The sequence below is a fragment of the Syngnathoides biaculeatus genome, chromosome 1, assembly GCF_019802595.1.
Source record: "Syngnathoides biaculeatus isolate LvHL_M chromosome 1, ASM1980259v1, whole genome shotgun sequence".
Taxonomy (NCBI): domain Eukaryota; kingdom Metazoa; phylum Chordata; class Actinopteri; order Syngnathiformes; family Syngnathidae; genus Syngnathoides; species Syngnathoides biaculeatus.
Window position 1 is genome coordinate 9138507 of NC_084640.1, and position 25230 is coordinate 9163736.

At 41.0% G+C, this 25230-nt stretch overlaps 2 protein-coding genes and 1 non-coding gene across 7 annotated transcripts in view; 1 reads left to right on the forward strand and 2 right to left on the reverse strand.

Annotated features, from left to right (window-relative positions):
* The window catches only part of LOC133498097 (focal adhesion kinase 1-like), a 44749-nt gene extending 24613 nt beyond the window's left edge, over positions 1 to 20136 (forward strand). For 4 of the 5 annotated variants that reach the window (XM_061814557.1, XM_061814564.1, XM_061814550.1 and 1 more), the window contains 25 exons: positions 2399 to 2539; positions 2895 to 2972; positions 4017 to 4124; positions 4402 to 4519; positions 4682 to 4712; positions 5901 to 5965; positions 9950 to 10006; positions 11080 to 11177; positions 11251 to 11335; positions 11412 to 11512; positions 11591 to 11706; positions 13177 to 13277; positions 13551 to 13640; positions 13732 to 13936; positions 14084 to 14195; positions 14273 to 14347; positions 15433 to 15531; positions 16094 to 16198; positions 16742 to 16804; positions 16947 to 16986; positions 18211 to 18314; positions 19043 to 19198; positions 19287 to 19367; positions 19490 to 19575; positions 19661 to 20136. In XM_061814557.1, coding sequence (XP_061670541.1) covers positions 2399 to 2539; positions 2895 to 2972; positions 4017 to 4124; positions 4402 to 4519; positions 4682 to 4712; positions 5901 to 5965; positions 9950 to 10006; positions 11080 to 11177; positions 11251 to 11335; positions 11412 to 11512; positions 11591 to 11706; positions 13177 to 13277; positions 13551 to 13640; positions 13732 to 13936; positions 14084 to 14195; positions 14273 to 14347; positions 15433 to 15531; positions 16094 to 16198; positions 16742 to 16804; positions 16947 to 16986; positions 18211 to 18314; positions 19043 to 19198; positions 19287 to 19367; positions 19490 to 19575; positions 19661 to 19781 — 2436 coding nt within the window. In that variant the 3' untranslated portion in view covers positions 19782 to 20136. The remainder of the gene's footprint in view (positions 1 to 2398; positions 2540 to 2894; positions 2973 to 4016; positions 4125 to 4401; positions 4520 to 4681; positions 4713 to 5900; positions 5966 to 9949; positions 10007 to 11079; positions 11178 to 11250; positions 11336 to 11411; positions 11513 to 11590; positions 11707 to 13176; positions 13278 to 13550; positions 13641 to 13731; positions 13937 to 14083; positions 14196 to 14272; positions 14348 to 15432; positions 15532 to 16093; positions 16199 to 16741; positions 16805 to 16946; positions 16987 to 18210; positions 18315 to 19042; positions 19199 to 19286; positions 19368 to 19489; positions 19576 to 19660) is intronic. The other variant, XM_061814540.1, reaches the window with a different exon arrangement.
* A 1188-nt stretch (positions 20137 to 21324) lies between these two features.
* On the reverse strand, positions 21325 to 21397 carry trnav-cac (transfer RNA valine (anticodon CAC)). The gene has a single exon. It is a non-coding gene; the product is annotated as a tRNA-Val (tRNA).
* Positions 21398 to 23325: 1928 nt separating this feature from the next.
* rplp1 (ribosomal protein lateral stalk subunit P1) lies at positions 23326 to 24640 on the reverse strand. Its single transcript, XM_061825768.1, has 4 exons — positions 24425 to 24640; positions 23743 to 23817; positions 23556 to 23670; positions 23326 to 23455 (listed from the first exon to the last, which is right to left on the reverse strand). The coding sequence occupies exons 1-4, from the start codon at positions 24494 to 24496 to the stop codon at positions 23370 to 23372; spliced, it is 348 nt and encodes a 115-aa protein (XP_061681752.1). The 5' UTR covers positions 24497 to 24640; the 3' UTR covers positions 23326 to 23369.
* Between the last annotated feature and the right edge of the window lie 590 nt (positions 24641 to 25230).

The following is a 25230-nucleotide window of genomic DNA, read 5'->3' on the forward strand; positions in this document are numbered from 1 at the left end:
GGCCATTTGGTGTCTGCCTGCATAATGTAAGTGATAAATTTTCGGCACACTTTTATGGGGAGGGTGTGTTGAAGAAAGGCCAAGTGACCCCAAAAGGTCCTGATGGCGGCAGGCGGCGGGGGAGACAGATGCTCAGCAGAGGGGAGCACCACCGCTCGTGTGCAACCCCCGGGGTCACGGTTAAACCCACTTTCTCTTTCCAACAATGAGTGGGGGGTGTGTGTGCCTCCTTTTCCCGTCTGCCTATCAATCCAAGCTGATACACACTCTCTCTCTACCCTTTCCATCAGCTGCCCAATTCTTTACCTCCTCTTCACAAACATGCCAACGTAATGCCCACCTCCTTTCTTTGAGGCACCCACACGTGCAGTCAAACATCCATAAATTGGCAGATTGGAGTCGAATGCAGATCCCTGGATGGATCTCGTAGTTTGTTTTTGGCTGAAACAAAATAACACACATCTGTTATATACATGATAAGTGCATTATATACTGTATCTCGATTAGACAATACTGACATTATTTTAAAAAAAGTGTGGTCTTTTTTATGTGGGGCATACACAAACCGATTTTGTTGCCAGCCAATCGCAGGGCACATAAAAACAACAAACTCACAATCACACCAAGGGAAATTTAGGAGTTTGTCAATTGCAACCAATTCAATATTTGGTACTTTGATTTTTTTTCACACTTTAAAGATGCCAAGCAAAAACCAAAACTCTAAATTAGTCATTTAGGAGCTCCCATGAGATTTACTCACGTCTCACGTGATGGTCTGAAAAACTGTTTTTGTTCAACTTGAGACATTTTTTTAGATAAATTTTTCAACTTACACATATTGTTTTACAAAAGTTGTTTGCCACACACATGTAGATATGAGGTGTGTGTGTGTGGGGGGGGGGGGGGCGCACAGCTGTCAGTTGTGTGCTTGTCTTTCGAAGGGTGAAAGAGAATGGGAGTCATTTAATGGGATTATTCGGTCTCAATAGACTTTACTTGACTCACATTCATATGCGCACACACACACACTTGCATTGACCTTAAAAAAAATAAAAAGCAGGTGGCTCCAGTAGTCAAGAGTGACTGATGTCAGGGTTTGTCAAAGCCTTGTAAAGAGTCCATTCATGCTGACAGGTTAGGCAGCAGGTTTAGTAAAAACAAACAAAGAAAACTTAGAGAGACAGTTTTTAAGTGAAATGAATACTTGTGTGTGTGTCTCCAGAGGGCGCTTGTGTCCACTGCTCTAAAAAGGAGACACTTCCCATTTCAGGGACGTGACAATATAGCTATATATTCATTTTCATGTCCCTGATGATATCCTGGGGCTCATTCAGTACAGTAATAGGGGTTGTGAGAATTCTGCTTGAGGTTGTTCCTTTCAAGAAGGGTGGGGTACTCTGGGATGTTTTCCTCAGAAGGCCGTTATGACTATCACCTCATATCATTACAGACAAATTTATCGATAACTAGATTTGGAATAAGAAGTCGGTAAAAGTGGTTTCTTCAACTCCTATTACATTTTTTAATGAAGGGCATTGTAAACAAAAAATGCTTGCAATATATCATCTTTATTTGATGTGAAGACCCTTTGTAATTTTGGTATTTTAGCAAGAAAAATCACTGAGGATTATCATGTAGAGAGGTCCCATAATTGGGTGATAGGTAACTGAAAAAATGCTCAAATTTATCTAGATATTTATACGTCACCTGCAGATTAATTTAAATCCAGTTGTTTGACGTGTAAGATTAATGGTTAAATTGACGCTATGTCTGCAACAATATCTTGTGTAACAGACTAAAAATAACATTTTCCCTCCATAATACTTGTTTCGTCAATTATTTAAGGCGCTGTAGCAGCCTACTCTCAATCTCCATGTTTTTTTTTTAAATCTAATTTAAATTCAACCTCCAAACTCAATCTTTTCTAATGTCTCATTTTAATCTATAAATATGTGGAATTTGTCATAGTTCAGGTGCCTTCTAGAATGTTTTTGGCCAACAAAAATTAACACAGCATATCAAACAAGAAGATCCCAATTGCCTCAATTCAACCTTTGTGATTTATCATGAGAATCCACAGAAGCATAAAGAAAAAGCACTTTTCAAACACTGATATGTGTTGTTACTTAGGCAGTTCTGCTTTCAGACTAATAACTTAGTGTTTATGTCTCCAAAATGTCTGAGTTTGATGTCGTGTATGTAGGACAGGGTAGTTACATAGGATAAGATATAGTGTGTATGTTTTCCTGAAGTGATGACGTCCAAAATGGCACAACAATGTTCCTGTAAGGATTTTATGTTGATCAATGTCCATCTGTCCCTCTTTTGTGGTAACCAGTTAATAGAGTGTGATGCTAATGCAATTGGATGCATTTCATTGTTTGTTGTCCTCCTTCAGGCCAAGACGCTCCGAAAATTGATCCAGCAGACATTTAAGCAAGTTGCAAACTTCAACGATGAAGAGTGCATCCTTAAATTCCTCGAGATCCTGGCACCCATCCACCGTTATGACAAGGAGTGCTTTAAATGTGCTCTGGGGGTGAGTTGGACTCAGGTTCCTTGTGTAAGGTTGACCCCTTCTGGTGGCATTGGGTCTCATACATTGCACTAGATATATGGCATCCTCGGTTTATGAGTGTCCCGACAAACTACTGTATATTAGACGAGCTATGGCCAAAACTGACACAAGCTCCTCACCTCACTCGGTGCCTCAGCCAGATGCCACCAGGGAAATATTTTTGCTAATCGCTTTGGCCTGAGTACAAAACTGTACGTAGAAGAGGTTTTTTTTTAACAAACAATGGCGGATCGGTTCTCAGTCAAAAAAAAAAAAAAAGAATCACCAATTCTGAACTGCATGTTATGGGGCTTCATCATTTTCTCTCTTCCCACAGTCAAGCTGGGTGATCCAGGTGGAGTTGGTGATTGGGCCTGAGGAAGGGATTAGCTACCTGACAGACAAGGGCTCAGCGGTAAGTAATAGTTGACGTTTGTTTTTTTTTTTGTTTTTTTTTTTGGGCTGCCATAGAGACGATGTACAACCCGGACTGGTTGCCGGCCAATTGCATAATTTATAGAAATAAAGGCAAACAGCCAATAAATCTCAGACTCACAGCTATGGGCAATTTAATCAATTGATCTCGAATTCATATTTGTGGATTGCGGGAGGAAGTTGGAGTATCTAGCAAAAACCCAGCGAAAGTGGAACCCCGAGTTTCAGAACTGTGAGGTTTATTTGTGCTTACGACGAATCAGACGTCTTAAGCCAAGTGGGTCAAACTCATTTTTCTTGCGGGCCACATTGTTGTTTCCCTCAAGGGGCCGTTATGACTGTGGAACAAAAATATTTAATCATCTCATCATATTTACATCATCAATTTATGAACTAGTTTTGGAATCAGATATCCAGGGTAATGTGTTTTTCAACTTTTCACGTTTGGTCACATAAAAATGCTTGTAATATCTCAACTTTATCATTTATGATATTTGACAATTTCAAATTTTGGTACAGATTTTTACAAGAATAATGGAAATTGACACACTAGATTTGGCTTCGCGCCCACATAAAATCATGTGGCGGGCCACATCTGGCCCCCAGGCCTTGAGTTTGACACCTTTGTCTTAAGCGCGAGTCTGCAGTGTTGCCATTTACAAGATCATCGGAACTTAAACTGTTTATATGCCACATTTCCACAATTTGTGCTCAGGTCTATTTTTACTCAACTACAAATGAAGATGAATTTTATTAGATAGGAGCCTTTGCTTGAAAAAACAAAATTGATGTCAAGTGAAACTACAGTTCAAAGATAAATAATTAAGGACTATTATGGAAAAAAGGATTGTGCAACATAAACATGGCCGGACACAACATTGTGGATCAAACATCTGTCACCGTCTCTTGGAACGCAGTCTCCACATAACGGAATAATTTTTCATACTGGGAAGGGAACTCGTTTATAACATGGTAATTTGTTTGAGGAAAAGTGGTCATAAGATGTTTCTTTTCCTCCCGACAGCCTACCCATCTTGCTAACTTTACCCAAGTTCAGTCAATCCAGTACTCTGCTGTAGAGGAGAAGGACAGGAAAGGAATGCTCCAAGTCAATGTCGCGGGAGCCTCTGAGGTACACTGGCATGAGCTTGAATTATCGTCGGCTGTATTTCCATCCCGTGGTTCACAGCTTGTACCTTATTAGTGAAGAGCTTTCCACTAATACACGCACCGTGTGAGATTGTTGTATTTTTAGTATTGGATTTATTCATAGACATGTAATAATGTGACATTAGCGGCAGCTGCAGGGTGATGCTGTGTGTCAGTTGCATATCTTAAGAGATAACGACACTGCGTGTGTGTGTGTGTGTGTGTGTGTGTGTGTGTGTGTGTGTATGTGTATGCGCCAGCCGCTCACCGTCACGACAGCCTCCCTGACCATGGCGGAGAATTTGGCTGACCTAATTGACGGCTACTGTCGGCTCATCTCCATGGAAACACGCTCTTTCATCGTCAGAGTTCAGAAAGGTAGTGTCATATCTTGTGCTACTTTATATTCAGTTGCTCAGAATTAGAATTTGGAGTGATTTTAAGGTGCTATTTGATCTATGGAAACTAGTAGATACACTTGCACAATTTATTTTTTTTTTTTACTGTGGCAAACTTGTTTTGTATGCCTTTGTCCTCTAGAGGGGGAGAGAGCGCTTCCTTCTCTTCCAAAGTAAGTGGCATTCTCTCTAAAAACTGTGTATGTGGAACCTCTACACTACAAAGCTTGCTCCATTAATATCTTGGTCTCTCTCGGCTCAGAGATACCATATCTTTTCAAATTGTTCCAGTATTATCTAGTTTGCTGTAGCTCCACAATATTGTTTACGTCAATGTTTATGTTGCAGGGAGCAACAGAACTTGATATTTCCCTACATTTCTCAACAATATTCCTCTTTTTCTTTTGTTTAGTTCACTTCCACTTGACACAAATAGCCATGTACTGGCAACATTATGGGCTCTCCCTTTTGCTTTTGAATTAATAAAAGCCCCTGTCCATTGCTTGAGGAAATATGGTTGTTTATCCCTTAGTTCAGGTGTATCAAACTAACAATTAAATCAGAAGCCTATTAAAAAACAGGTTCTCAACTATGACATGTCTTTTCAAAGTAGGATTGGTAGCAAAAAATTACTACATTGGAACATGGTTAGCAATTTTGATTCACTTTTGTGGGCCGCATAAAATCATGTGGCGGGCTGGGTCTGGCCTTGGGCCACCAGTTTGACACCTGTCCCTTAGTTGGTAGATCACAGGCCAAATCTGGCCCACTGCATGATTTTATGTGGGCCACGAAGGCAAATCATGTATATCAACTTCCATGATTTTTGTGATAATCAGTAATAAAATTTGAAATTGTTTTTATAAATGATGAATTTGATTATTACATTATTGCAAGCTTTTTTGTGTTACCAAACATGAACCATAGTTGAAAAATCAATTACGCTTGATTTCTGATGCAAAAACTAGTTTATAAAATTCATATGTAAATATCATGAGGCGAAAGATTTTCATGGATTCGCAGTCATGACTGCCCTCCGAGGGAAATCGTAACTACAATGTGGCCGGCGACAAAAATGCGTTTGACACCCTGTGGTAGATAGAAATTTTGCTACCTTGTCTTTTTGTTCATTTTCAACTCCGATGTTCCTTTTTTTTCCCTCCTGTATACCTTTCTGTCTCATTCTCACCCCACGTCTGGTCAAATAAGGAGATAAGTTTAGCAGCCAAATAGTTTCCACTTGTACGAGTCTCCTCCTCTTTTCCTTGGCCTCTCGCTCTTCCCTTCCCTGGGCCACCACTAAAAGGGAGAGATAATTGCTACACTTTGGGTTGTGAACAGACACATTTCTCTATTTGCAGGTTGTCCAATAATGAGAAGAAGTTGGAGGCGGTCAAGAGTGGAGTGAGAACGATCTCCGTCTCAGGTAAGGCGTGGGATGCTTCATCCACTTTGTTCTCTAGTGACTTCTCTGCTCTTTCTATTTCCTCCAACATCTGTTTTTTTTCTCTCGCTGTCCCTGTCTTGTCTCCTCCGTCCTGTTTGTTTACTTCCACATCCGGCCTTTTTCTGCACGCTGTTCATCTTCCATTCCCACCGTCTCACCCACCCCCGCCTCCCTTTGGTCCTCCCGATTTGCCGAAGACCTGGTGCCGTCGACTCCTCCCAAACCAGCCAAGGCACGGCGTTTCCTCCTCCCCTTTGTCTTCTGTTCCGATTCGCCACCCAATGGTATTCCTTATGATGCGAATGCCTAATCAAATGCTAGCTTGGAGTATAGTTCAACTAACAAAGTAAAATTATCTTTGATAATATTTATGAAATCCTCTTGGCCCATTTTAATGTCAAAAGCACAGTGTGGTGTAGTAGTGGGTCACATGCTTGTGTCACAGCAGAAAGGTTTCAGGTTTGAGTCTACACCTGAGTTATTCTGTATGGATTTTTGCATTTCCAGGTACTCTGTTTTTCCCAAAATATGTTTGTCAGGTTACCTGAAGACTAAATTAATGAGAGGGGTGAGTGTGAATGTGTCCTGCAATAAATTGGAGACCATTTCGGGGTCTAGCCCAGCCCTTTCCCAAAAGTCACCTGGGATTCTGATGCTTTTGTCATATATTATAAATATTGTCGCTTTGTTTTAATAACAATGTATTAACACTTGTAAGTAGAGCAGACCAGCACAGCGAAATGATGAGTTCAGCACATGCCTTGACTCTGAGTTCACAGTTAGTTCGCCAAGTTCCAAATCCAATATTTTATCTGTGTTAAGCCAGTTGATATAAAGTGACAGAGCTGAATCGGCAGCCAGGAAATAAGACTTGCGATTATTATGGGCCGAGATGACAGCCGCAGCTCAGCGTAGTGAGCCGTCAATCTGGACGGCAGCCGGAATGCGACAGACATTTTCCCAACGTTCCCAGCTGGCGGCTTCCAATTTGACACGCAGGCATAGCGCATATTCACGTTCGGGGATTCGGCATTGAGCTAAAGTCATTAGCAGTCACGGTGGGGGAGGAAAATAATGGATGTCTTCTTAGTGGTATGTCAAGCCTATACTCAAATTAAAAAGAAAAAAAAAAGCTTTCGTCATTTGTTTAGGGAGGAAGAATCATGATCAGAAGAATTGGGACACCTCATAGTCAAAATGGCGTGCATTTGCAGCTTTTAACAGCTTCCACTCATCTGTTTTACAGGATTTTTGTAGTGTCTGTGGGATTTTTTTGGGGGGATGTAACCGTCTACTCTCTGTTTAAAGTCCACCACCGGAATTTCAGCGTTCACCTCGGCCACTCACACAAATATTTACAAGTGCCCACAGACTGCAGAGTGTGCAAACCACAGTGGCGTCTATGTACAAAACGTCTTGGTTGCTGTCGCTTTCTTTACTCACTTATCGGAGCTATAACTAACTGCTTGCCTGCTTGTTTATTTGCAGGTTGTCCGGCAGCCTTTTTTTTTTTTTTTTACACGACTAACCTCTGCTTTCTTTGTCTTTCCCTCCCTTTCCTCATCTTCTTCTACTTTTGCATGCTCTGCTGGACCCTGCAGAAGATATTAGCGGGAATGGTAAAGTGATCAATCTCTTTTCTTCTTTCATGTTGCCCCCCCCCTTGTACACTCACACCATTCTGTTAAAGTGTGCTGTGGGCGCGGGCTCATGTTCACGCATGTGTTCCTCCTCCTTTTCACAATAGCACTGTTTATGTAGAATAACTGAAGCGGCAGTGTCCTAATTTTTGAGCAATTTGGGATCATTTTTAATACAATTTACATATTGGTACTGTCACGTACTACCAGAGCAACTAGGGGATGTTTCTCTTTAAGGAAATTTCTCCAAATCGTTCCCTTTCTCTACACACACCCACACGGTCACACGTGGACATATATTCTTGCACAAAGTCATGCAGAGGAAGAGGTTTGCTGGTTTCAAGCGATGCATTCCTGATTATAACGGCCAAACACACACACGCACACAGACAGTAAAGGGAGACTGGAATTTCAAAAGCTGTGGGTTGTTTTGTTTTTCTGTGGCTGGAATGTTTCTTTATTATTAAATAACCCGTAACTAATGTTAACCAGCTGATGATTGAATGTGTATGATGCAGTTTTTCCCCCTTCTCTTAAAATTTATTGCATGTTGTATTTTCCAAACACAATGGAAGCTCCAAAGTAGAACCTTCAAAAATATTACAAAATATCTCAAGAATCAAGAGTTATGGCACACTTTACGTGTCCTCTTTTTGTCTTGCTGGAATTAGCCCCTTTTGAAGGTTGTCTCATGCAACCAAGCGACTATTTACCCAACCCATGATTTTGTTAACATATACAAACTTCAAAGTGCACACAAGCCACCACAAAGTTTTGAATACCATAATTCCCGGCCTACAGAGCGCACCCGGTTACAAGCCTCACCAAGTCCATTTGTAAAGAAAATACCATTTGGTACATACATACGCCGCAGCTGTGTAAAAGCCGCAAGTGCTCACATTGAAACACGAGATATTTACAAAGACATTACAAAGAAAGAGTTAACACTAGTGCTAACGCTAGCGCTAACAGTGCCGGTTAAAATAAAACTTACCAGTAAATATCAGAGACACGCCAGTAACTCAGCAGCAACACGCTAGCACAGCGCTAATGCTAGCGCAGCGCTAACAGTGAAAAAAGTCACGGCATGTAGACCGGAAATTATGGTATATTACAAATTAATATACCACAACTTGGGATCCCAAAACGCTTTAATATCCTTTTAACTTAATCTTACGTTAACCTTAAAAATCAATGACTTCTACATCTTGTCACCCACGCAATCTTAAACAGTTGAGATGAATCACTCCAGCATACCTCCTTGACACCAATTATGACTTTTCCATGAGTCAAGGCTTTGTGGATTTTGGGGCATTCCAGAAATAGCAGAAAATCATCCCCAAGAGCCGCAAGTTGTTGACTTATTCAATGAATAGATAACAATCGGTTTCATGTTAAAAAAAAAATGCTAATTCGTCAGGGGGCTCGCAGGGGCTTTAATCTCGCACATCACCTGAATGTTGCATACCGCAGTTTGGGATCCTTGACATAAAACGCCCCCCTTGTTAAAGTTTTAATATGGCGATAGATAATTTGAGCCTGGAATAAATTATTTTCTATTTTTATGTGAAAAATACTTTTGAAATGGAAACCACTTGGAAGTCAAGGCTGTGTGGTTTAATGGCTCCCACTATTTAAATTGTGCCTGCTTTTTTTTTTTTTTTTTTTTTAACTTTTTATTACCCTCTAAATGACCCGTTCGTTATTGCACAGCCAGCACTTTCCTACTAAGATTTCTCTAGTTAATCATGAATTTAAGAAGCAGATTTCCAGTGTTCCCAAAGAGAGTCCAATGAATCTGCTGCAAAGCCTGCACGGACAGCAGATGTTCGACTCGTGTTGCAAGCAGCTGAGTCTGCAGCCTGATTTTATTTTAAACACCAACCATCTGGTTAGGATGGATTCTGTCCATCCTTCCCTCCCCCCCCCCCCTCCTCCTCCTCTCTCTCCCCTCGCTGCATTTCTCGCTGTGTTTTTGATTCTTTCAAACATCTCTCTTGGATCTCCTCTTTTATTTGTTTATCTCCTCTTGAACTCCTCCTGGCCTCCTTTCCTAATTTCTCTGCCGCCATCGGACTGCAACGCCAGCTGCTGTCAAACAGCTCAGCTGACGCACCGAGCCAAGTGTGTGTGTTTGTGTGTACATGTGCGTGTGTGTAAGAGAAAGAAAGCATAGCTGCATGGGTGTCGCTTTGGGTAGGAGTTATCAAAACAGTGAGATTTTTAACAGTAAGCAGCTGCACTTCCTCAGTGGCAAAGCCTTTTTTTAAAATTATTTTTATTTACTTTTGTTGTTCCTCATAATGTTTAATTTTTGTTACAGAGACTGATGACTATGCTGAAATAGTTGACGAAGAGGACACGTACACCATGCCCTCCAGTAAGTGCACGATTACCGTGGGCTTTTTTTTTTCCACTGTGTTCTCCTTTAAGCTTAAAAAAAACAAACAAACAAAGGGGAGAGTGACGTGTTAAGTTTCTCTTTCTCCCTCCTTTTTCTTCCTCTTCCGCAGCAAACCTAAATCTGACATTTTCTTTGCATGCATGTGCGTACGCAACATGACATCCTTGCCAAGTATGCTGACTTGACTGTGAATCGAATGGATGTGTTTTCCAAGCAGTCTTCCACCTTTCCTGCTTTTCACATCCCTGTCTTCCTCTTTTTTTTTTCTTCCCCCACCCACCCATCACCAACGCAGTGACCTATGGAATAGTGGAAGGTAAAAAAAACAAACCTAACTAAAACCTTTACCTCTCAGTCTGTCCAACTTCTAAATGCCTTTTTGTGGATTTTTCTTTGCCACAAATCATTTCCCTTAATATTTTGACAATGGATGGACATTTGATTGAATCAAGACATGATTAATCGACTTTTGATTCTACATTATTGATCAAATTTGATGAGTAACACTAATTATTACGCTAGTCTCTATTATACAGTGCTACCTCTACTTATGAAATTATTTTTTCTTAAGTAGAAGTGCCTTTTACATGTAAATAGCCTAGTATGTATATAAATATATAGAATATAGTGTCTTGTCTGTGTGTATAAATGAAATTTGATTTTATGCGGGGTTTAGTATTCTAGTATTTAGTATTTTTTTCAGGCAAAGAAAGATTCAAAGGTATCTTATTGTTTATCTCCAACTAATGCTGTTTTCATGGGTTATTTTCAGTTTGATAAATTAGATTGCATTTCAGTTGCATGGATGGATTAATGTAATTTAAATAGATTAATTTGTATACATTTATAATGAATTGTATTTTATTCAATTTCCTTGAATTTAATTAAATTTGTTTTAGCACAATTACATTGGCATTTTATGTTCTATTTTTCTGTACTTTGTAACATGTCTAGTTGTTGCAAAACACAATTGTAAAATGTAATTAAAAAAGAAAAAACAAATAACATACTCTGTTTGCCACCTGTCACTTCAATTTTTTTGTTTTTAGCACGGGACTATGAAATCCAGAGGGACAGGATTGAGCTTGGTCGCTGCATAGGAGAGGGTCAGTTTGGAGATGTGCACCAAGGAGTCTACAACATCCCGGTATGTACAGTATGAGCGAGTGATGTATGAGGATGTGATAAACATTATTTAATATAAAGGTGCTTTTCTACAGGACAAGCCAGCGTTGGCCGTCGCCGTTAAGACGTGCAAGAACTGCACGTCTGACAGTGTCAGGGAAAAGTTCCTTCAAGAAGCGCGTAAGGCAGCCGTGCTGTTAGCAGACCTGATTCAGTCACGCTCATTGCGCTAAATGTGTTAAATGTGCTCCTGCAGTGACCATGCGGCAGTTTGACCACCGTCACATTGTCAAGCTTATTGGGGTGATCACAGAGAACCCAGTGTGGATAATTATGGAGCTATGCACGCTGGGAGAGGTCTGTCCACATTTACTGTATCATATCTACAGCATATGCTTGAACGGATACTCAGTCTTGCTTTCTCTCCACGCACAGCTGCGTTCCTTCCTCCAGGTGAGGAAGTACAGCCTGGACTTGGCCACGCTAATCCTGTTCGCCCACCAGCTCAGCACTGCGCTGTCGTATCTGGAGAGCAAACGTTTTGTCCACAGGTAAACAAGCCAGTCTCACTAATGTCTCAATCTACTACTGTCCTGACATGCGATGTTTTGAGGTTATTGACTGTGCTGGTTTTCTGCAGTGGAGTAAGAATATGTCCTCATGCCGGTGTCCTTTGTGTTTTTCGTTTTTTTTTTTTTTTTTTTTGTACAAATACTTAAAATATGATTTCACGAACTTGTTCCCTCGATTCATAGGACCTGCTATGTATAACAAAACACTTTGAACAATGACAACCCCCCAGAGGGTTTGTAATTGCCTCCAGATGGTACAAAATGGCAACAAAGCACTACTTTTGTCTAAATCTAGGTGCTCAATGTGTCGATCGCTAGGCAGTCTTGGTTGATCGCGGGACGGTGTGCCAAAAAAAAAAAAACATCAGCCAACGTTCCCACTAAACTGCGCGCGTGCGCAATTGTGCACCGCTGATGCAGTCTCTTCGCAGATATTCTGCGTTGGGCGCCCAAAAAATAAATAATCCAATCCAAATTGAAACTATAACATACAGCTATTCAGTTTGTGGCATTTTGCAATGTGATTTAATGAGTGAGGGATGACTAGTTGTTATATCCAATGGCACAATTCACATAAGTACTATAATAAATGAAAAGAAGAAGCTACTGGTTTCTTTTAGGTAGCACACGGAACTTTCTGTAACAGCGCTTTGCCACTCTCTTTTCCTGGTTTACCTTACACCCCCCCCCCCACTCCCCCGTGCTCTTAAAAACGAACACTCATAATTACAAATGTTAAAGTACTTACGCAGCCCATCAATGTGTTTTATAATGACAGCGTCCACCACCACCGCTGCTCTAGTTAGCAACACAGTCTGGGAAACGTAGAGCAAAGACAAGCTAGACATGCTACTTATGTTTACTTTCGATATTAATAGAGAAATTTAAAAAAGAAATGCCGTTGTTTTAAGATGCAATGATTGTCTGAGTATGTGACTAATCGAAGAAAGAGTGGTTAAACTGGAGGAGATTTTACTCTTTTCTGAGTGGGAGAGGTCTGATCTTAAAGTAGAAAGTGCAGAATGAGATGGTGTGTAATTTTCAAATTCCACCTTGGCACAGCTTAGTTCCCCCCAGCCTCCCGGGGTGTAGCTCGCGAGAGGCTGGCTGCTTGAAAAGTACATCTTGGGGTAAAAAAGTCTGGGCTCTCCTGGTCTAAATGAAGCTCCTCTTACTCACTTTACCATAGTTAAATGGCTACAAGATGCTGGTGAAGCACTGCTTTTGTTTAATACAACATACTTCCTTTGTACCAAGAGGCATAAATTGCAAGATACGGCTAACAAATATACAAACAAAGTATGAATACAAAATTAAGAGCAAAATAAAGAATGTAAAAATAACAAAAATAAAGGCCTTGTACATGCCACCAGCAATCCCAGCCATGTTTTTTTTATGTGATGCCTAAATGGAAATTTAAGGTTCTACTTCATCTTTGCTGCTTTTTAGGGACATAGCAGCGCGGAATGTGTTGGTGTCATCGATTGACTGTGTGATGCTGGGAGACTTTGGCCTCTCCCGCTATATGGAGGACAGCTCTTACTATAAAGGTGATGATTGCTTGCCTCCTCATGTTGAATACAGTGACACCTCCAAAATGAAACAATTGAGATGTTCTTGCTTCTATTGGTGTGAATGTGAGCCTGCGATATAATATAATCTGTATTATGTTTGCTATTAAACAGGATAATTGTCAGCCCCCACCTCATATTCCTCCCCTCCCATGAGTAGTAGCCATATAATAGAGCTTGCAACTTTATTTGGACGTCACTGCCACCTGCTGGAGGCGCTTGGGTATGTTCTCAAGGGTCTTCTCGTTTCAGCCTCTAAAGGCAAACTTCCCATCAAATGGATGGCTCCCGAGTCGATCAACTTCAGAAGATTCACCTCTGCTAGTGATGTCTGGATGTTTGGTGAGTCACTCTGCTTTTCAGTTATATGGTGTTGCATCATTGTGACAGCATTTCCTGATCTTTTTTTTTTTTTTTTGTGGCCCCTCTGCAGGCGTCTGCATGTGGGAGATCCTGATGTACGGCATCAAGCCCTTCCAAGGGGTGAAGAATAACGATGTGATCGGTCGCATCGAGAACGGCGAGCGGTTGGCCATGCCGCCGCAGTGCCCGCCCACCCTTTACAGCCTCATGACCAAGTGCTGGTCGTACGACCCCAGCAAACGGCCGCGGTTCACCGAACTCAAAACGCAACTCAGGTAATCATGAGGTGACAGTACTTGATGAATAGAAATCTATACATAGCAAGTACGTGAAAATTATCCACAATATCGAGTTATAAATGACTTGAACTGCACTGTACCTAATTATTCTTAATTCATCAACTTTTTGGATTTCTATATTAGCACCATACTGGAGGAGGAGAAACTTCAGCAAGAGGAGAGAGTGAGGATGGAGATGAGAAGACAGGTCACGGTGTCCTGGGACTCAGGTGGTTCTGATGAGGCGCCGCCCAAAGTGAGGATCGTGAACAAATGATTTATTCAATTCATTTAGTTGACTTTGTTCCAGAATTAAACAAAATGTGTTTGCAGCCGAGTCGACCGGGTTACCCAAGCCCTCGCTCGAGTGAGGGCTACTTCTCTAGCCCGCAACACAACCACTACCAGGTACTACACACACGCATATGCCTTTACTGAAGATCTCCAAATACATTTTCATACACATTTTGAACATCATAAGATACCCATCCCTAATTGTCACTGCACTGTGGCGTATAATCACATGTGCACTAATATGAATAATTGATTATACTCAGTCATAATTATCATAGACAACAACTGTATTCCCATTTCCCTTTCATGACCATTTTATAAAATCCTATCATATAATATATGATAAATCCTACCAACTTCTAACTTGCTTTTTGCTAATAAACATTAACATTAAAAACTTTTTTTTATAGCAGATGCCTTTATTTGTACGATTTCAGTTTTCTTTTGTTTTCCCTTATTTGTGGTTCCCCCGCCATTATGCTACACTAAAATATTGTTAGTAACTGTGTAGATTAAATGGCAGAAAACGGTTAGCACTTCTCTCTTAGTTTCGAGTTCTGGATTCAAATATTATGAGACATTACCAATTACATAATAAAAACTATTTGTACCAGTGGGTTAGAATGAGACCCTGTTGTACTGAACAACGTGGTGCACACAGGCAAAAAGCTGAAAGCTATATTTTTGTACAAGATATGTTATACATACCAAAGTGATGCACCCAGTGATTAATCGAGACACAGAGTGTTAGAGTGGAGGTCACTTTTTGCGGAAGTTAAATCTTGATAGCAATTCAATGAGAAGCAGAACCTGCTTTGCCAAAGGGAAACACTAGAAGTAGATAAAGATAGTGTCCTACAAGTTCATTTCTAAAGGCTCATGAGAGTGATATCTTCATCCAAACTTGAAAAATGAGAATAAATATGACCTCAAAATGCACTGCAATATTGTCAGGAGTGACTGAAGCGAACTGCGTCTTGCATGTAATCCAACCAGACAGCAGGCATTTCCTCTTGTGCTTAGATGCGCTCAAACTCTCTTCTACCCTTATAAGGAGCGGGAAATTTTCACACATCTGCAGTATATATTTTGCTGTTGGGAGTAAATATTCTGGGGGGGGGGGGGGGGGGGTTATTTCAATATTGATTTATGTTAATATTACAGTACATCTGCATCTCTGTTGTTTGTGTCCACCCCAGGCGACGGTGCACGGCGGCGTTGGAGGCGGCTTTGCTACGACTGATTCCTGGAACCAGCACAGACCAGAACACACAGCGCTGTGGAACCCCAACATGGAGGTATTTCTTTAAATTAGAATCATAGCACAAACTATGATCCCATAACACTTCAACCTTACTTTCAATTTATTTCATGAAACTTTGTAAAGCAAATCATGTGTGTTATATTCTATGATTTTTGTTCAAATCTGTAGCAAAATTTCAAATAGTCAAATCATAAATGAAAATGTTGAGATCCGACAAGCATTTTTGTGTTATCAATCAACAATAGTTAAAAAAAAACCATTACCCTTGATATCTGAGTCCAAATCTAGTTAGTACATTTCACGATGAAGCGGATAAAGATTTTTATGGTTTCACAGTCATAATGGCCCTTTGAGGGGAAACTTTAATGACAATGTGGCTCACGGCAAAATTGAGTTTGATACACCTGCTGTATACTGAAATAAGAAAAAGGCAAAAATGGACAGAAGTAGTTCCAGGATTATTATTTTTTTGATGTATTTTTTTTTACAGCTCAACTTGACCCCTAAAATAACAACAGAGCTACGTGTGATAGTGTAGCTCGTGACTGTTTAAGGAAATACTGCGAGGATATTCAGGCACCTTTTTGTTGTTCCAGGACACCGGGTCCGTGGGCCAGGCGCTCATGGAGGAGAGGCTCATGATGCAGCAGCAGCAAATGGAGGACGACCAGCGATGGTTGGAGCAGGAGGAAAGCTTCATGGTAGCGTGAAAACACGCCGCTCCTCTTTAAATATACAAGGAACTCTCCTTTTAACCCCGTTTGACCAACGCGGGTCACGACCAATCGGGGTTGAGTGTTTTTGAGGTGGGCGGTAAAACAGGAAGTGGGATTGGCAGGAGGGTTAGGAACGAGTGCAGAGGTGCGGATGGAAAGAAAGAGAGGAAAAATAAGAGGGGATCTTTTCCTTGACCAGCTCCACCTCCTCAAGGGGGAAAAAAAAAACTCTTTAGATCCTATTTCTGCTGCCTACTTCCTCTCCTCTTCTTGTTGTCTTTAAAATCTGCCTAAACTTCTTTTCTCTTTACAACCTTCTTTTCCCTCCACATGAGCGCCAGTCTTTTTGTTCACTCATTTTTCTCCCAGGATGCATCTCTTCAAGGCATGCTTCACCGATACGGTACAGAAGCAAAACTAGAGTGGGAGAAGGAGGAATACAATGTTTAATACTGTTGTTTTTTTTTCCTGCTACTTTTGTTCAACATGGCTAACAAAAGTTTTTTTTTTTTTTTTTTTTTTCTCCAGAAGGCCGAGCCCAGAAACAGCCGAGGGAGCATCGAAAAAGAGGATGGGACGCCCCAAGCGCCGGTCAGTTCTTTGACATTTTCTTTCCACATGAAAGTTTATTTTTATTTGGCCAGCGCGTGACCAACTGAGGTGCCGCGAGATTGCCGACATGTCATACCCATCCCTCCATGACCCGTTGTGTGTGTGTTTCTTCCTTGTGCAGAGTGGAAGCCAGCACATTTACCAGCCTGTGGGCAAACCAGGTGAGAGAGAGAGAGAGAGTCATTTTCTTCATACTAACTTACTAAACTCCCTCACATAGACACCAACTTAAAGTGCCACTGTCATGAAATGGATGATTTTTAGTGTTGTTAATGAAAAAACTGCAGCCGGTACGGACCCATCCGTTTTTTTCACCACAAAACATGATTTTTGGCTTTTTGTAACTCCCGCCATGAAAATCCTCTCGAGGGATTTATTTTCAATAAGAAGCAGGAAGTGATGTACAGGGCAGTAGTGCAGTCAAGCGGACTCGTTTGTTTCTATTAGTTTTACCTGCAGGAAGGTAGCTCGTTGGTCCTTTGTGTTAGCCAAAATGCCGGCTCGTTGCATTGCTGGATATTGCTCAAGCACTTGGGAGGATGGATTTTCCCTTCATAAGTTTGCAAGAGACCTGGTTCGTCATCAAAAATGGATTGCACGAGTGCACAGGACGAGAGCTTTGAGGGTTCCAAATAACAGCTGCTAAAAAAAAAACAATAGTTGGGGTGGAGGACGTAATCCTTTCAAAACGTAACAAAAGATCTGCGTCCGTAAGTCAGAGGTGCTAAATGTGTCGATGTGCCCATCGGCGCCTTGTCCGCCGATCACGGCTTTTGGCAATAAGGTAATGTTGCCCCGGACACTTCACTCGGTTGTGAGAAGTTCTCTTCTTCGAAAAGAGCTTCCGTGTCTGAAGGGGCGTGTTCATCTCCCATAGTAGAGGCCACAGGGTTTTTTTTCAATGGCGAATGTCCAGGGTGACATCACGGGCAGTAGATGCAGCCAATATGGCGACCACTTGGATGTCGAATGACACTTCGGCAACTCTCCGCTCATTTATTTTGTCGTATAGACATTAAAGTGAATAATGTTATATGTGTTTTTCATTTCAATACCTATTTTAGAATGTTTATAGGGATGACACTTGACCTTTAAACGAGACATACTATCAATTTTCATTTGACAGTTTAAGAGTTGCCAGTTAATGACATGTCTGTGACGCGCTTTAGCTGAAATTTAATCCACGATCCACCTGCTGTACATGTACAGGAAGCGGTGCACCCAATAAAAATGCAATGAAATTAAGATAATAAACTGCACAAATACAATTTCATGAAATAATTGTAAAGGTGGGTCAGTGGATCAACAGAGAGGGCCTTGCTGCTAATGAACTCCTTATCCATGTTAACCATTCATTTTTTTTACTTTTTTTTTTTTTTTTTAAGAACATGTTGCGCCGCCGAAGAAGCCCCCTCGCCCCGGAGCCCCCGCTCATCTCGGCCCCCTGCCCGGCCTCTGCCCCGTGGACAGCTATAACGAGGGCGTGAAGGTAAATCATGCTATGACATCCACAACTGTGTGCAGTGCAGTAGCATCTTATGCTAACGGCTTTTGGGCTAACGTGCTGTCTCCTCTACCCAAAACCCCGCCCCTGACCCCCGCCTACCCATATAGCCGTGGAGGGTAAGATGACCTGCGCGTCCTAGCATAGAGATTGACTAGTTAGCTTGTCATCAAGAGAGATTTATCGGGTGAATAATTGAATAATGCAGTGGAACCTCCAAATACCAGTGGAATGCCCCCAAAACGCGGCACAATTGGAACTGTTTGCAACGTAGGAAATTGTCCGGCTATGGCATGAGCAACGCAGTTAAAAAATAATAACAAATGCAATACAGTTTCAACGATGCCAATGTAAACAAAGAATCTGAAAGCGTAATGACTAGCATAGAAATGACCAGGGGAAGAGTGGCAACTAGCACGTTTTTACTGTCCAAGGGTGTGAGGAGTTTTACTTTATTTTGATTTGATTTATATTGGAGGTTCTTCTGTTATTTCTTGAACTAAAATCGGTATACGTAGTTGTAGGAATAGACATAGTAGAAGTAGCAATAGAAAATAGAATCAAGAAATTCTTTTTCTACGTTCGTGTTTATCTATCTATGATCTAATGTCTCTATGTTGAGTAATTACAGTATCTCTAGCTATAAGCACCAACAAAAACGATGGTAATAGTTTTTAACGGAAAATGCTCAATTATGTCCTCGGGTGGTGCAGTTACAGCCGCAGGATATCAGCCCGCCCCCCACAGCCAACCTGGACCGCTCCAACGATAAAGTGTATGAAAACGTGACGGCGCTGGTCAAGTCTGTCATTGAGATGTCCAACCGGATCCAGCCGGCGGCACCCGAGGAGTACGTACCCATGGTCAAGGTGAGGGTGCGGGGGGGCTAGTCACAAACTCGTCGTGGTGCGGGTCCATCAAGGACTTCTGGTGATCTTTCGTGATTGTATTTCGTAGGAAGTGGGTCTGGCACTGAGGACTCTGCTGGCCACGGTGGATGAAACCATTCCTGTTCTGCCCGCGAGCACGCACAGAGAGGTAAACATAACTTAGCACGATTGTGTGCAGCTTCCTGTCGACACTTTTACACACAGCACCTTGGAAATTTGACAATCCCTGGTCCATTTGATTGTCACATGATTTCATCCCAACCGCCACAGATCGAGATGGCCCAGAAGCTGCTTAATTCCGACCTAGCGGAGCTGATCGCCAAGATGAAGTTGGCACAGCAGTACGTCATGACCAGGTGAGCTTCACCGTCGCTCTGTCTTTTTTTTTTTTACGCCAGCGCCTCAGTGTTGACACGGCGCCCGTTCCGTCTGTCTCTGCAGCTTGCAGAAGGACTACAAAAAGCAGATGTTGATGGCGGCGCACGCCCTCGCCGTCGATGCCAAGAACCTGCTGGATGTCATTGACCAGGCGCGCCTCAAGATGATCACACGAACGCATTAAAGTCCAAAGGATTTGCAGACATTGGAAAAAATGCAGGGACAAGATGGACATTGGTCGCCGTGAAGACACAAACTTGGATTCAAAAGATGGACTGTGGACAATACAGCCACCATGTTTGGAGTCTTCTTGTAATTACCTTTTTAAAAGAATGATAACACTATTGTCACATATTTCCAATAATACTGGATGTGTGATAACTCCCCATTTCAGAATATTTGTAAATTATTCATTTATTGTAAGTTTCCCTCTTTTTTTTGTTCTCTAAAATTTTAATTTTTACAAGAAATTATGGAGAATGTTAACATGTAGCATGAAGTACTTTATTAAATTAAATTTAGAGAATGTTGGAAGTGCCCATCTTGTATGAAAATCACGTCTTCTGCATTCTCCAGAGCACTGGAATTGGTCCAGATTTAATTACAGATTAAACTCTTTGCATTACAAACAAAAAAAATACACACAAAAATTGGAAGCAAAATCAGAATAAATATTTTTATAAAAGGGGTCTTCATTTTGAATCATCCTGTACATTTTTAAACAAAGCCATTTTTCAAGACTTTTCTAAACATTTAATGCGTGAGGACTCGTTTTGAAGAAGTTTGCCGCATGTGATGAACTGGAAAGAAAAGGAAGTGGTGATGTTTGAACATGCTTTTTAAATATGTATATCCAGTATATGTAATAATAATAATGTAATATTTCCAGCCTTGGCGCTGAATGTTGCTTTACTGTTCACAGTCTCATCCTACAGCTTTAAACCAGAGTTGAAGAACCCTTTTCCTCTCGGGACCATTTTCCCGAAAGTATGGGGTGGGGGGGGGGGACATTTGCCGGGTAATTTTTTTCTTTTTTTTAATGTGTACAACTACTCCTCTGAGGTTTGATTTGTTTTAAGTTGCAGTGCTGGCCGCATCATATACTTTCAGGGGACTCCGAATGGGGCCACTTGGCGCTGGTTGCCCACTCCTGCTTCATTCAACAGTAAGTACATTGTAATGCTTTGCAAAAACAAACAAACAAAAAAAAGTACGAATAATCCTAATTTTAATACCTTTATGAGATAGGGAGAAAAGTGAAGCAAGGAATGAACACAATATTAGGAATATGCTTTTTAATATTTAAAAATAACCATAGCTTTAAAAAAAAAAAAAAAGTATGTACATATACATACAAAATAGTCCTACTGGGTTGCCTATTTATTTTTACAGTACAAATCAAATTAGCAACGTTTCAGACTAAAATCCAATACTATGAATAAACGAAGAGTTAGTTATTTGTTGGTTGGGTGCCTTGGTCAGCCGGTTTGAACCTGATAAATTCCCAAAATGGATCCGTATTCCTTTTGTCCCAAATTTTATTTTCTTTTTTTCCCCACAGTATGTTTCCTCGTCAGGAAAAACAATGTAAATTTGGAAATAAAAAGACACTTGGCGTTATGAACATGCTGATATTACGTCTTTATATACCCTAAAACAACATATGATTAAACAAATGATATATTGTCACAGAAAACTCAATCGTTAATATAAAATAAAAAATAACTTGTTTCCGCCCGGTTTCGAACCGGGGACCTTTCGCGTGTGAGGCGAACGTGATAACCACTACACTACGGAAACCTGACAACTCATGTAGAAAAAAAAATTATATACACGTAATACACAAATAATAGATAAAATAAAAGTGTAGAGAAAGGATTCGTTTTTTAGTGACCAAAGAAAAACGTTATCCCTTTGACTCAGTTTATGTGGCCGACGATCGTACTATAAAATCCAAACACTCCAGCTCGTGCTTTTTTTTTTTCTTCTTCTTTGCACTGTATCTGTGGTTGTGTTTGCTGGTATAGGGAATAGCGACACTTCCCACGCCAATATGTGGACAATGACGGTACTACAACACGAAACGTTTCAGTTTTTTTCGTCGTTTGTACTCATCACATTGACAGTATTTTTTTTTTAACTCTCGGTGTGGCCTACACAGCGCGAAACACTTCCAGCGTAAAAACTTCGACATTACGACCAACTTCTATTTTTTCTAGTATGGACTTATTTTAATTCACGTTTTTTGTAACACAATTACGTACACACACAAAAAACACATTGACATCGCTTAGTCGGAGTCGTTTTTCGTTCGTGGACGGGTAATTTACCCTTTGACCTGGGGGCTCAGAACGGTAATACCGCCTCAATGTTTATTACAATAATTGTTTTGACGATTAATTCCTTCAAATGTGGTAAAAGTACAAAAATATGCAACACAGTATGTCAGTAATGATGTTAAATTGATATTGCTAACTTTACATTCCTCCTAGCTCTTCCTGACTAGTGTTTTTTCTCATCTATTACCAAAAAAAAAAAAAATCTATTCCATATCATGGTTATGATTTGCATTGTTTTAACTAAAACATTCTGATACACAAATAAAATAATTCTACAATGACATACTGTATTACATTGACTCCCATTTACGCTGCCTGTCAAATGCTAAAACTATCAGCGGTGGTCAAGTACAGTAGTTTGGTAGTTTATCTGCAGACATAACGACTCGTGTAGAGTTTAGACTAAAGTTTGTTCTGGAATTCTCCGGCAAGTAATTTAATATATACATAAATACATATGAGAGAGCGATCATGAAATATAAAAGGGAGCGATAAAATGCATGAGCTTCAGGGCCAGTGCTTCAGATAAGCCTAATTGTATTAACAGTTATCAATTATATTTGAGAAATTTACATCCAATTTACCTTTGCGTTTCCTAGTTTGGATATGATCCTGGATTATTTTTTGCTCCTCGGCTTCCATAATTTATCATATCGAAACAGAATTCACAGCACTAAGCCGGGAACCTCCACTTTTTGTACGTGTTCGGACTTAGACATGTTGATACGGTTTTCGTTCCTATCTGCACGGATACACTTTTTTCAAGTCATACCCACCTGAAAGTTTTTTTTTTTACCCCGTGGTTTTTATCATTTTCCCTGGCACGATCTTCATCTTTTCCCTCCCAAGACTTTCGCCATAATGGCAAATGTGTAGACTGCTCGATAATATGCGTATGTATGTCTATGTTATAACTATCCCGTAGTAAACAGAATGCTTCTCTATGAAATGTTAACATCAGTGAAAATACCGACAAAATACTGCCAGAAATCAGAATGTTATTAAACACCAAATATAATGCAAACAGATAGCAATGCCATTTTTTGCTATCACAAATGTGACAAATTTCATGCTGAGCGTTGTTCGATAGATGCTGGCGGCCGGTCTTGACCCCCCCTCTCCCCCAATTTTCTCCACAGATTTACATGTTTCACAAAAATGCCATTTTCATCTGAAAAAAAACTCAAAAAAATTATCATCCCTGCAATTACTTTCATCTGGTGGAAAATTAACTGTTCACGTTTGCGCAAAGTACGAACGACAGTAGTTGCAAGTTGTTCAGGCACAACACTGTACATGAGCGCCCAATTCAGTTTTGTTATGATGTATTTTTAAAGTACTGCGGATTTTGATGGGTTTTGCCTTTTGAAAGAGTCGCACAGGCAAAGATATTTTTTGGGTCATTTTATTGTGTTTTTAGAAAAACAACCAGTTTAATCAAAGAGACCGAAGCCCATGTCGTCGTCAGACTCTTCAGACTCCTCCTTCTTCTTCTCTTCTTTCTTCTCCTCTGCCTTGGCTGTAAAATGCAAATGAGCACGTGGTTAAAAACAAAAACAAAACAAAAAATTGCACAAGAGTGAACCCCCAAAACATTGCTGTCTTAAAACTTTATTTACCTGGGGCATCTCCTGCAGAGGCAGCGGCTGCCCCGGCGGCGGGGGCTCCGGCCGGCGCGCCACCTCCGGCGCCGACGTTGCAGATCAGGCTGCCGATGTCGACGCTGGACAGAGCCTACGGGAACCAGACGCGGGTGAGTCGTCTTTTCGGGCATCGTTTTGAAATGAAGGGCGGCTTGGCGTTTACCTTGGCGAAGAGACTGGGCCAGAATGGTTCCACGTTCACGCCTGCGGCTTTAATTAGCGCATTCAGCTTGTCCTCCTAGATAAAACAAGATAGACAACAACACATTAATACACTTTTAAAAAAAATAATTTTCACAAACGTTTTAGGGTTCCAAAATAAGGGTGTTAGGACTTAATGTAAGGTGGAAAAACACGGGTTTTGTGTTTCAAGCCACTGCTTACGTCCTAAAACTGAATTCTTAGCCAAAACCAGGATCGGAAAGTAAGGTTTCAAGACCGTATTCGGGTTTCCATGGAGTAGGGTTTGTGTCAGGGTTGCATGGAAGGTTTACGGTTTCAAAATAGGGTTTTTCGCCAGGTTTAGACTGTCGAATGAAATAGACGCGTTCGTGATTTCAATGAATTGGATTCAGATTTTAAAATAGGGGTTTTTATTCGGGATTAGGGGTTACAGGCATGTGTTAACGCACCCATGTGTCATACACTAGGAATTAGCCTAGCAATAGCTACAAGTAGCTAGCCTTCAAACCTATTGACAGATTTGTACTTTCTCGCCTTCTGGACGGGGAAATGTAACTTTAGGAACACCGCGATATTTTTAAGTGCCGTCGTTTTTTTTTTTGGGGGGAGGCAATTGTAAACTGAAACGGTGACTAGGTAAGGTTGCGCGCGGGGGCACTTACGGTGACAGTGACTTCGTCGTCGTGGAGGATGAGAGCGGAGTAAATACAGGCCAGTTCGGACACGGAAGCCATCTTAGATGTTTGTTTTTACGTTTATGGCGTCGGATGCCTAATTTTGACGGTGCTAGTCGCCGGATTGCGGGCCTTAGCTTCGGGTGAAGAACCGAGCACCTTAGGCGAGTCAACTTCCTATCAACAGGGAAAGGGACGAGAGGGGCGGGGAGTTTGCTTTTATACGCCGCGTTAGCGCCCGCGTGATGTCATCACGCACGACCAATCAGGACTAACGTAAGACGGCGCCACTGCTCTAAAAAAATATATATACTGGATAGCGCTTGCACATCGAGCGGTATGTGGATTGGTTGAAGCGGCTGTCCGCCATCTTGGTACTCCCGAGATGTGTGGAGGACACGGTTTACAGGTTGGATTATGGCGGGGGTTTTCCTCAAAGTTTGGCATGTAGAATTAAAACTGGTCGTGTGATCTTGACATTTTTTTCAGTTCTGGTAAACATGTAGGATTTTTAATTTGACTTGGTAAGACAAAAAAGGCGAAGTGCAAAGGAAAGACATATAATACCGTGACTACCAAGAAACTTGCATATTACCAGGGCCCGATTTCCGTGACACGTTAACTTTTCCCAAAATACGCTGTGAAGTACTATCATTGTAACAGCAAAAAAGTAAGCATTTTTTGGTCATAAAAACAATAAGTCAATCAAATATATTTTTGGAAATAAGGACTCGCAAAGGGGAAAATATGTGCTAAACGCATTGTTCATCTGTTGTCTCTGCGAAGTCCCATTT

Bases quoted from the DNA above. Each gene is read 5' to 3' on its own strand.
- rplp1 (XM_061825768.1), bottom strand. From the start codon at position 24,496: ATGGCTTCCGTGTCCGAACTGGCCTGTATTTACTCCGCTCTCATCCTC. The intron at 23,671-23,742 runs GTAAACGCCAAG...TGGTTCCCGTAG, and splicing joins GGCCCAGTCTCTTCGCCAAG to GCTCTGTCCAGCGTCGACAT. The intron at 23,456-23,555 runs GTAAATAAAGTT...TGCATTTTACAG, and splicing joins CTCTGCAGGAGATGCCCCAG to CCAAGGCAGAGGAGAAGAAA.